The following is a 12,973-nucleotide window of genomic DNA, read 5'->3' as shown; positions in this document are numbered from 1 at the left end:
AATTCAAAAACTTTTCAAATGTTAAAACAAAACTGAATGCAGCAAAGATTTGAAACTCATTGCCAAAATATAAACGTAAGCAATACGTTGTACCACGTGTTTGTTCTTTTGGCCCAATTTATCCTCTTGGATGAGGTTCTATTACCTTATATGGTTATGTATAGGGGTCTATTCCCTATCATAAGACATAGGTACATTTGTGCACTCCTTTAAAAATTTGGGAGGGGTACTTTGGCCCACCCCTTAAATTTTAGAAATTGCTCATTTTATATATGTGGTATTATAGTACTGGACCCTAACATGTATTATGATAAATTTGGGTGGTCCACCTCGTTCCCTTTTAGGGGTACAAAATTGCCAAAATATAAACGTAAGCAATACGTTGTACCACGTGTTTGGTTTTGACCTAAGTTATCCCCTTGGATGAGGTCCTATTACATCATATGGTTATATGGTTATGTATAGGGGTCTATTCCCTATCATAAGACATAGGTACATTTGTGCAATCCTTTAAAAATTTGTGAGGGGTACCTTGGCCCACCCCTTAAATTTTAGAAATTGCTCATTTTATATATTTGGTATTATAGTGCTGGACCCTAACATCTATTATGATAAATTTGGGTGGTCCACCTCGTTCCCTTTTAGGGGTACAAAATTGTCAAAATATAAACGTAAGCAATACGTTGTACCACGTGTTTGTTTTGGCTCAATTTATCCCCTTGGATGAGGTCCTATTACCTTATATGATTATATGGTTATGTATATTGGTCCATTCCCTATTATAAGACATGGGTATATTGATGCACCCCGGGAGGGGTACCTTGGCCCACCTCTTTATTTTGGAAATTGCCCAATTTAAACATTTGGTATAATAGTATAAGACCCTAATATATATATATATATATATATATATATATATATATATATATATATATATATATATATATATATATATATATATACTATAAATTTGGGTGGTCCATCTCGTTCCCTTTCATGGGTACGAAATTGCCAAATTTTAGTACAACCACGTGTTTGTTTTGGCTCAATTTATCCCCTTGGATGAGGTCCTATTACCTTATATGATTATATGGTTATGTATATTGGTCCATTCCCTATTATAAGACATGGGTATATTGATGCACCCCGGGAGGGGTACCTTGGCCCACCTCTTTATTTTGGAAATTGCCCAATTTAAACATTTGGTATAATAGTATAAGACCCTAATATATATATATATATATATATATATATATATATATTACTATAAATTTGGGTGGTCCATCTCGTTCCCTTTCATGGGTACGAAATTGCCAAATTTTAGTACAACCACGTGTTTCGTTTTTCACCTAATTTATTCACTTGGATGAGGTCCTATTACCTAATATGATTATATGGGCATGTATAGGGGTCCATTTTCTATCATAAGACATAGGTACATTGATGCACCCCGGGAGGGGTACCATAGCCAATCCCTTAAATTTTGGAAATTTTTCAATTTAAGCATTCGCTATCATAGTTCATGACCTCAATATGTATCATGATAAATTTGGGTGGTCCATCTTGTTCCCTTTCATGAGTAAAAAAAAAATGCCAAAATATAAACATAAGCAATATGTTGTATCACGTGTTTGGTTTTTGGCCCAATTTATCCCGTTTGATGCGGTCTTATTACCGTATATGGTCATATGGTCATGTATATAGGTTCATTCCCTATCATAAGACATGAGTATATTGATGCACCCTTTAAAAATTTGGGAGGGGTATCTTGACTCATCCACTCAGTTTTAGAAATTGTTTAATATAAGCATTTGGTATCTTCGTACAGGTCTTCAATATGTACCACTATAAATTTGGATGGTCCACATCGTTCCCTTTCATGGGTAAAGAACTACCAAAAATCAAATTTCGGAGGTTATTGACCCTTTGATAAGTATTTAGCACGTTATATGGTTTATTACCTTTATATGTTTATGTTCTCTTTTAAATTTGGGAATTATAAAATAACATAATTTGGTAAACGTTTTCTAGGACCCATTGGTGTTCCTCTTATGGCCAAATATTCAAAATTTAAAGGTTATTGACCGGCTTTATTATTGAATAACTACAGGATTTATTACTTTTTCATAAGACACAGGTGTATTTGTGTACCAATCAAAGTGATATGAAAAAATCCATCTCAGGCTTAAACTTCATCTAGGTTGTAAATTTGATTGAGATCGGTCCGGTGGTTCAAGAGTTATTAAGTTTCATGTATTTTTATATACCTCCCCCTATCCCCCTCCCGTAAGTTCTACCGTCAAAGTGAAATGATAAAAACATCTCATGCCCAAACCTCATCTATGTTAAGAATTTGATCGAGATTAATCGTTTGGTTCAAGAGTTAGTAAGTTTTATTTTTTAACTCCCCCTCCCCTAAGTTATATCGTCAAAATGAATAGATAAATAACATTCCAGACCCAAACCTCATCTATGTTGAAAATTTGATCCAGATCGGTCGAGTGGTTCAAGAGTCATGAAGTCACAAAGACAGTATTTTTTTTTACTTCTTACACATATATCTCCCCCTCCCCCCTACGTTGCACTGTCAAAGTTAAATGACAAAAATTATCCCAGACCCGAACGTCATCTATGTTGAAAATTTGATCGAGATCGTTTTGCGTGGTTCAAGAGTTGTTTCATTTATTTTTATATATAAATATCCCCCTGCCCTCCCCAACCCTAGCTCCTACCGTCAAAGTAAAAATATTTTTAAAAAATTCCATGCTCGAACCTCATCTATATTAAAAATTTGATCGGGATCGGTCAAGTGGTTCGAGTTATTAAGTTTTATTTATTTTTATAGGTCTCTTCCTTTGCCTCCCCCTCCCCTAAATTCTACCGTAGAAGTGATATGATAAAAACCACCCCAGGACTGCGGTGTCCGCACCACTGTACTTATAATTTAAAATAAACGTAAAATCTACCCAAAGCAACCAGTTATTCAAATAATTTAAATAGTGGTAATATGTTAACCGTAGGCTTAGTTTTGTATTATAGTTTCGACCATATATAATTTCTTTCATCAGAAGATCAATAGGACTTTATTTATGTAAAAGCATTTGTTTAAGGAGTTATATATTTACATATAAGTTATATATATAGGGTAAATGTGCTAGTCCTCGATCACCTAACTCATTTTCGTATGGTCCCTAATCGCTGTTCACTGACTGGAATAGCTTAGGAGGATGCAACTAGCTCACATGTGTTCCTAAAGCTATATTTTATCTATAGTTTATCCAAAACTGAGGTATCTTATACCATTTACGTAATATTAGCCGGAGAAACATAAATGCCTGTTTCTTTTTAGTGTTCGACCACTTTTCGTTAATGTTCGACCGTATACCATTTAGTCACCGACCACTACTCAGTTAATGTGTTTTTAATTACAGTATGAAGGCTAGAGCATAACTTTACCTAACTAATAACATCTGCAGATGTTATTTCATTAGTTTTTCAGGTATCACTTCGCAGTTTCGCACAATAGTCGCTGAGAATAAGTAATTTTGTGATTGACAAGAAAGGAACCACCAAATTTATTTAAGGTTCAGTGGAATGCAGTACTAAACAGGTTTCGTCTTTTCGGATAGAATGTTAAATCCTAGGTCTTGTGACGTAGATGGCTGGCCTCAAGCCAGTAGCCAGCCCGAAAATGTAGGGGGGGGGGGGCATCCAACATTATTATAGTTCATCACTAGGCCTATATTAAGTTCATTTGCAAGCCTACCGTGAACATTTTAGGGGGCCAATAAACATTTAGGGGAGGCTCGGCCCCCTAGACCCCCGTGAATACGGACCTGTCTGGTCCTAACCTAGCCACTCTATAAATGAAAACCCTTTACCTTACTTTTAGAGATCCACAGTTGAAAACTGGATTTGTCAGCATTAAATATTCGCTCAGAATCATTCAGGATATCAGATTGCCCCGTTTCTTCCAAGTATTTCTCAAGGTACTGAAACCACAAGCGACTGTTTTTCTCGGTTACAGCGTATTGCGCCTTGTTCAAAGTTTCGGGGGTTTGAGACACGATTTGCGGGGTATCTTCTCATGTAAGCATGGTACCAGGTTTCACCAGATCGATTGTCTTTGAACTGCGTTTTAAGTTTATCTGCATCGACAATACTTCAGATCAGGGGCGTCATTTAGGGGGGGCAGGAGGGGGCAATTGCCCCCCAAGAGTTTGAGGAATGTATATACTTTAATCGAATGCCTACTAATATACTAGTACAAAACGTGAAATTCTTATGTAAGTGGTGCTCTTGCCCCCCCCCCCCCAAGCAAAGTCTGAAATGACGCCCCTGCTTCAGATGATCGTGTTTCTTCTGTGGAAAGCCCATTTTGCTCATATTAATGAGCCAGTTTGATAATTCCTCTTCTTTCTGTGTTAGTTGTGGTTCTGGACCCATTCTCTGCTCTTCGGGACTGTAATCATGAAGTTTACTCATCAGCGTTACCCGAGGGATTCCATAGATTGCTGATGCCTTTCGTATGGAGTGCTATTATTTGCGACAAGCCTCCAGAGCTTTTTGTAAATCTTCGTTTGAACAAAGAGGATCTACTTAAGACTCATTGTTTCTGAAAGAAACAGGAAAATTCTTAAGAACATGCAAGGAAAACAGGCGTATTCCAGGCTGATAGTAGCTATTCCGCTAATAATATTTGAATGCAATTCCACGTCGAAGCAAAAATGGTGTAGTTCAGTATTAAACGAATTAGACCAAATATAAATTTATTACTCAAATGAAATGTCATACCCTAACAGTTCCGTTAATTTTGCATGAAAATCTAGGGAAACTGCATTCAGTTAACTTGAATTTGAATTTATTTTATGGCCTTTAGGCATCTAAGGTTCCGATCGGGATAGGGTGAGGAGAGGATGATGGAAGGTAGACGGCCAGGGCTTATTTTGTAGGTACCATCCCAGCGTTTCCCTGGTGTGACTGAGGAAAAACCCTGTAGAACCTCAGTCAGGATAGTCGGGCGGTGGGATTGAACCTAGGGCCTCCCGAATGCTAAGCCAATGCTCTATCATTTTCTAAAGATAGTCTTAACCGAGACATTCAGCTTTAAGGCTCCTCCGCCAATTTGGCGTAATCTAATTATGACAGGGACACGAACACAAATATCAAGGACAGTTAAAAACGTCCTTGCTCTTCAGAGGGATTCGAACTCCCAGTGGATTGCCTCCTCATGATCCGAAGTCCGAGACTACTACCATTAAACCACGGACGTTCGGTGAATATTCCATTACTAACAACAAGATTCAGCAGATGCTTATACAGATGTAAATTGATCACTTAATTAATGCTTGAATCAAGGAATTCTGCGAGAAAATACAAACGCAAGGCATGATCGGACACTGAAAAAAAAATGTTAATCTCGACCAGTATAGATGTATAATGAAAAGTAGTGGTCGAACACTAGTAAATGTTTTTGTACACCATTATAACTTCAGAATTGGTAACTAGGAATTTATTTCATGCAGATGAATCGAAAGTTAGTCGTTATTGAAGTTTCTACAATTTTTCAGTTCTCGACCACCCTGTGGTCGAACACTAGTTAACAAAGAATATTTCATAAGTCATTGTCCGACCATTACATTTTATCAATTTGTTCTTCAAATCTTACAGTTATCACTAAAATTTTATTACTGAAATGTGCTCTACAGTTCCATGCAACAGAATAGTATGTGCATTTCTTACCTGGTGCGATGAGATTACGGAAAAACACGAAAAACAGAGCGTTGTCGTTCTCATTTGCAACAGATTAAAGCTGTCAAAAACTCAGCACTTCTTCCGAAAGCATACATTTAATTGGCTATTACCGAATGTACGTGCAATATATTTTGACAGTATCTTTAGGATTGGTTCAGAATAAGCTGCAATTCAATTATAACGGAAAATCATTTTTTTTTTTTATCGGAAAATAAGTCTAATATACGGTTTTAAAGTCAAAAGTGGTCGGCAACTAGGGGGTGGTCGAAGACTGGCATATCCACCCTATATATATATATATATATATATATATATATATATATATATATATATATATATATATATATATATATATATATATATATATATATATGTATTACATTTCTTCATGTTTGATTCCATATTGTTAATGGTTCTCTGTTCTACATAAAACCCGTTGCATATTTGATTTTGTTCTTTTTTCCGTATTTAGCATGCTGTTTTTTCACTTTATTTCACATATTACCCTAATATAAACGTACACTTTATATAAACGTCCGAACTCCTAGGTTAAATGTCCTAACACTTTTTAAATTTATAAGCTAGATGTCCAGACAAATAGTATTGAATAATCTTGGATCAATAATAATTACGTAATGCATCAGGTAAAATTTGCTCGTTGTGTTTAAAACTTCAATTATTTATCAAGTGAGTACTATAGCTTGAAGTAACTTCCATTTCGATTGGAAATACACAAATTGTAAAATATTGGTTATTGTTTTTATTTCAGCTCAACCATCACAGCTTCAAGAGTCACTTCACCGAAAACCACAACTGGTGATAAGGAACTGCTAAAGAAATTTGAATGTAGTTGGTGTTCTAAATGTTTCTTCTCAGGATATGAATTAAGAAGACATGAACGCGTCCATACAGGAGAGAAGCCGTATGTGTGTTCAGTATGTTCAAGGGGATTCAGTGTGAACAGCAGTTTGAAAAAACATTTGCGGCTACATACACCAGATAAACCATTCTTTTGCAAAATATGCAGTAGAAGTTTTGCCACTGAACAAAGATACAATGAACACAGTGTTCTTCATTCCATATCACGTGAATAAGGGAAGTTTATGTCACACATATAAATGACAGCGTGATCCATAAAACCAAGAAGTTCCTGTATTTCACCGAGCTTTCAAGCAGAAATTTATTATATCTCGTTTGGTGACAATGAAATGGTGCTTCACAGTTTTTCTATTGATAATAGGATTCTTTCGTAATACGTTTGGAATGAAACGGTCTGAAACTCTAAGCTTTCTTTCTTTGAGTACTAGTTTGAGACAGAATTGATGTATAATGTTTACGTTTACTCTTAATTTCACAAGTAAAACTTTTTAAAAATGTATACAGAAGAAACCATCGTACTCACATATTGAGTGTTTTCGTTGTACAGTTTATTAGCTTGAAATTTAAAGCAAAGTTTGAATTGAAAAAATAAATAAATTTATGTCAGAATTCTGAATTTTTAGTGGAAAACCCAATGTAACATTTTCCCCTATCAATAAACACTGATTTAAGAATTAGAGAAAGGTAAAAAAAAAAAAAAAAATATATATATATATATATATATCAGGGAATCTCCTTGTTATCCTATTCGTCAATAATTCCCAATTGGTGTATCGCAAAATTTTAGAATTTGAAAATCGTGAAGCATTTAATAATTAGCAAAATCAATATTCAGACTGTCTGTACTGATCAACACCTCCAGCGGGAGCAAGAATGCTTAGTACTACAAGGAATTTATACGTTTACAATTTTATAATTTATACTAGCAAACCCGCAATTCTGCCCAAGCGCAAGTCACTATTGTTGTTGGAATGATTAAATATGATACAAAATTTAAAATATTTGTGGCTAGCAAAGTAGTTTTAATAACACGTTAATAATTTCTTTAAGAATTTTTCAATAATTACTCGAATCTAAGACGCATCCCGATTTCGCTGGGTTAAATTAGGGATTGGTCATTTCCGGTGATTTTTCATATGCCCCTCCCCTCCCCATGTTGCGGGGCGTGGCATGACAAAAATTATCCCAGGCTCGAATGTCATGTATGTTGAAAATTTGATCGAGATCGCTCAAGTAGTTCAAGAGTTATTAAGTTTTATTCATTTTCATATATTTACCCTCCTCTCCTCCCCTAAGTTCTACCATCAAAATGAAACAACAAAAAACTTTCCAGGTTCGAACTTCATCTATGTTGAAAATTTGATTGAGATCGATCGGATGGTTCAAGAGTTATTAACTCACGAACAAGATCGCTTTTATTTTTATATTTATTGATTTTCGTATATCTCCCCCTTCTCCTTCCCCCTACGTTATTCTTTATTATTCAAATGTGCAGGCGGGACATAGAGCCCGGTTCCTCCGATTACACCTAGCATCCTTTTCCTTTGCTCATTAGAGCTCAGTTTCTCCTTTTTACCAGCGTTTGTGTGCAGAGAGTTATATATATATATATATATATATATATATATATATATATATATATATATATATATATATATATATATATGTGTGTGTGTGTGTGTGTGTGATGTCTATAAAATCAGAGGGGGACTTTAGTTTTCCCCTGTATATCGTCCTTTTTTCTTTCCCTTTTTCCTTCTCTGTTTTCCATTATTATTATTATTATTATTATTATTATTATTATTATTATTATTATTATTATTATTATTATTATTATTATTATTATTATTATTTGTTAAATAGTTTGGTTTATGTCGATTTGGCCACAGGCGTGTTGTTTCATTATAAATGTGGTTATTGTTCCTGTTCTTTCGTTATTTTGTTGTTGTTCTTTCCGTTTTCTGTATTATGTTTCGTCTTTCGTGTCTCGGTATTTTTTCTGTTATTATTGTTGTTTCACTTGCTTTTAATTCTTGTTCATTTGATCTTTTGGTCCAGTCTTTCGGTCTGCATTAAAGCCTTTTTTGTGGTTTGTTTTCGATCTCTCTTTTGTGGTTTGTGGTTGGATGTTTGACTTTTTTTTCCTCATGGGTTCTAGCTTCATTTTTCTATTCATTCTGTTTCCAATTTCCTTGGTTGGATAGGTCTCTGTTTATCCTTCGTTTGGTATTTTTCTTTTTTCTAGTTACTTCTCCTATTGATTTTCCTTCTTTTCTTTATTATTGTTTTCTTTTTCTTTTTTTCCTTTTTTCTTCCTGAGTGCTCTACCAGAGTTTCTTGTTTGTTTGTGGGCGTGTGGTGTATGTTTGTCTCTAGGAGACAGCATTGTCTTTTATCTTGCTACATCCCGGTAGTTTGATCGGGTTTGGTTTGCTTCCATGGTGAGTTTCCACACACCTATGATTTTTGGCAGGTTTTTATGCTTCAAGTCTTTGTTTTGTGTTTGTTTCGCAGGAGAAATGTTTTTGTCACCAAGTCTAATGTAATAATATACATCAGACCATTGGCGGCGGTTGGACGTTAAAAGTGTGGGGGGAATGGGGGCAAAACATGATCTGAATATTTGTATATCGATGTTAGCTTTCCTAGTTGCTTGTAACACTTTGTTTGATGAAAGGTTGTATAACTATTAGGATACTGTCTTTTTCAGTTAAAATACCGTGTATCGTGTTTCATATCTTATTAAGTAAATTGATAAGAGCAACGCAAGTAGATACTAGCCCCTTGTAGTCTTAAACAACGAAAGTGTAAGAAGAGATTTGACACCTTGTTCATGAACATCTTAAAGTCCTGTCTGGAAAATTGTGTGATCAGATTAGGGGCCTATTTAATAACAAATTTGCAAAACAAATAAATATAAAGGATAATATTAATCAAATAATCATAGTAATAAATAATGAGGCTTGTTTTGCAGTGAAACTGGGAGTTAATGAACAACTTACATTTTTAATTTCATGCATGCAGTTATATGTGTTATTATGCTCTTAGAAAGACAGTGAGTACTACAAGCATATGCTACGACATTTAAAGAAATACTTTTGCAGCTTCCCGAAACATATTCATTGCCATTAGATACAATTTTCACTTTCTTGGAATAAATCAAAACTCAACAATACTTACGTTAGAGTCACTCTACGTTCCAGTTATACAAAATAATCCTAAAACCTAGAATTATGTTGAATTCAATAAACTTATTGTATATGTGCACCCATAAATTCGTATATTACACTGTAAAACAATGGTAAAGGTAGAAGTTGTTTCTTATTACTCTCTTTTTAGTTAATATTCCTTACTGAGCTCCTTTGTGACTAAGCGGTTAGCGCACGCGACTTTGACGTGAGATACTCAGGTCCGATTCTCGGCGGGAGCTCATGTGGTTCGGATTCCACGTTAATCATTAGGGTCCACGTCTCATATAGCCTCACTACTGAAAGGAATGTTAAACTCAAAAAAATCTAATCAAAATATTCGTTACTATGAGAAAGAAGAAAAGACATTTTAGGAACCGTCGATTTTTGTGCAATTAAAGAATAACTTGTGAAGGATTTTTTTTCTTTTTTTTTTTTTCCAAAGGTTATCTCAATTAGTTCCAAAGCGGCTGACTAACATATCGAGCCCTTGTAAGAAGAAATGAAAGTAAGCTCGAATTGTGGCGCTCTAATAGGTTAATTTTTGGGCCACTTTTCGTGGCATTAAAACGCAATTCCTGTGGCTTTCTTAACTACATGGGAAGACAACCAATACGTACTCACGGAACGACAAATATTTTATGGCACCGTTTTTATTCTATGGACCAATAATACATACAAAACTTTATATTTCCAAAGGAAACTATATACATTAGTGGGTCATTTCAAAAAAGGGGGCAACTGCCCCCCCTTTACCCCCCCTAATCGCCGCCCATGCATCAGACTATCCAGCCCTCTCCTGTCTAGTGATGAGGCTGGTGGTTACAGAATTTCTCCCTCGCATTCTTTTTTTGCCCAGCATGTCTCGTGTGTGATGGTTTGGTGCGAGTGCTATTCGTTTTTTGCTTTTCATGCTTGGTATAGAATTTTGGTGTCTGTGGTATATAGGAGGTCTGTGGGATTTATTTTTCTGAGCTGTCAGTATTCTTTGAGAAGTGTTTGTTGTGTCTTTTATTGCTATTTGGTAGAATTCTGTTTCAGTTTCTAAGTGAGTCTCTCAGGTTCCTTTTTAGAACAATCCGAATTGTTTCGTGTGTTGAGGAGTTTTCCCAGTACTTTCAGTTGGTTGCGGGTTGGAATTTTGTTTGAGATTGCGTATTAATGGTACTTTTCATTTTTGTTTGTTTTCTGGTTCTGCTTGTTTTCCTTTCTCTTCTTTTTCTTCTTTCTTTTCGTCGTTATTTCATTGGGTTTGTTGGTTGTGGTATTTCAGTTTTGCTTGGGTTGGGTATGTAAAATTTTAACTCTGTTTTGAAGTTTTGGTGGTCCTGAGAGAGATCCTCGTTCTTTTGGTGGTGGTTTTCTTTTGTTTTATTTTTGGGAAGTTCTTCAGGAACTCGTGAGGTCTTCTATCGATTCCCTTCTTGGTTTTCTTTGTGGGGTGTTTTTGTTTCCGTCTTTATGTGGTTTGGTTCTTTTCGGCTGTGGTTCGTTTTTGTTGTTGTTGTGGTTGGAATATTTATTTTTGGGAAGTCCAGACTACTTGTTTTCCTGTGGACTGCCTCTTTTTGTATGATGTGGGCTAAAGCGAGATTTGCGCTTCTCTAGAGCAAATCCCCCCCCCCTTTTTTTAAAGTGTTGGTTCTAGTTGTCTGTGGTGTTCAATAACTCGTCTGTATATTTCAATTTCAGTTTTTTTAGTATATTTTGTGTGTTTGGTTTCGAAATTGGTTTGTATTTTGGTGTATTCAACCAAGGTCATAACTGATTTTTGAAGCCGTATTCGGGATTTTCCAAGTTGGTCCCCCTATTTTTTGTTTGGCTTCGTAGTGTTGCGCAAGGTGTCGTAGTACACTAGCTTCCGTTGTGTTTTTAAGGTTCTCTTTCCTTGCCCCGCTCAGCTTTTAGTTAGGTAAAGGGGTTCCGGATTGTTTGCTGGTTTTGGAGTATTGCTCCTTTACTCTTCTCTTCTTTTCTTGTTTGGCTTTGGTTCACTTCCTCCGGTCTTTGGCTTCTCCATTGTGTTAACACTTTCCGGATCCGGCTTTTTGGGCTATTTTTTAGACTTTCAGTCAAGCAGCTATGCATCGTTCCTATTTATCCTAGGATCATGGTTCATACCTCATTCTCTTCAGAATAGAGCTGGCTTTCAAATGGTACCACTTGCATGCTCATACCATATACCAGGAGCGGGAAAAATGATGTCAAAGGGAAAATTTCGGAGGGAATTTTTTCCTCGTACTTTGGGCCCCTCTGGAGCGGCCCGGTGTGAACGTAGCCATCTAAAAAAATCTGATAAATATTACTTGGTATACTGAATGTGTGCACCAAATTTCAAGTTTCTATACTGAATACCAAGGGCGAGAGAAATTTTATCAGGAATTCCCACCATGCCCCAAATTACCGTAAAACACCATGATCTCAGGTAAAAAAAATTCCTGAGACATCCCTAATTACCCTAGAGTCATGTTTCGCCTATCATTCTCTTCAAAATAGAACTGCCTTTCAGGCGGTACCATTCACTTGTTCCCATCATGTATCTAAGGCGGGAAAATCCCGTGAAAGGGATTTTTGGTAAAAATTCCCTTTTTCCACTTTTAGCCGCTCTGTACCCCCCTGTTTTAATGCAGAAATCTGAAAAAAATCTGGTAAATACTACTCGGTGGACTGAATGTTTTTGCACAACTTCAATCTTCTAGGTGCAAAAATAAGCCCGCAAAAAAATAATACCGAAAATGTCCAAAATTCTCCTATACAGAAGTATATTTTAATTAAAATTCCCTGAAACTTCCCTAATTACCCTAGGGCCATTTGTCGCACATCATTCTCTTCAGAATAGAAATGCCTTTCAGACGGTATGACTCACGTGTCTCCATCATGTATCTAAGGCGGGAAAATGAGGAAAAACGGGATTTTTGGGTAAAAATATCCCTTTTTTCAAATTTTAGCCCCTCTGGTTCCCCTGTTTTAACGCAGAAATCTGAAAAAAAATCTGGTAAATACTACTCGGTGGACTGAATGTTTGTGCAAAATTTCAATCTTCTACGTGCAAAAATAAGCCCGCCAAAAATACTTTACATAAACCCCCCAAAAAAATATTACACGAAAATATATATTTTTAGAATTATGACGTCATCACCTCCTATGTCTCG

At 35.8% G+C, this 12,973-nt stretch overlaps 1 protein-coding gene across 3 annotated transcripts in view; it reads left to right on the top strand.

Annotated features, from left to right (window-relative positions):
- The window catches only part of LOC145680674 (uncharacterized), a 573,261-nt gene that overhangs the window by 294,095 nt on the left and 266,193 nt on the right, over positions 1-12,973 (top strand). The window contains exon 4 of one of the 3 annotated variants that reach the window (XM_081751519.1): positions 6,524-6,903. The exons of the other annotated variants lie outside the window; for them this stretch is intronic. Within the exon in view, the coding sequence (XP_081607645.1) occupies positions 6,524-6,848 (325 nt within the window). The 3' untranslated portion in view covers positions 6,849-6,903. Of the gene's footprint in view, positions 1-6,523; positions 6,904-12,973 lie in introns of those variants that run through there. 3 annotated transcript variants of the gene reach the window in all.

The sequence above is a fragment of the Thermobia domestica genome, chromosome 3 (genome assembly GCF_964235325.1).
Source record: "Thermobia domestica chromosome 3, izTheDome1.hap1.1, whole genome shotgun sequence".
Taxonomy (NCBI): domain Eukaryota; kingdom Metazoa; phylum Arthropoda; class Insecta; order Zygentoma; family Lepismatidae; genus Thermobia; species Thermobia domestica.
The sequence above is the reverse complement of the archived record's forward strand: the minus strand, read 5'-3'. Positions and strand labels throughout refer to the sequence as shown.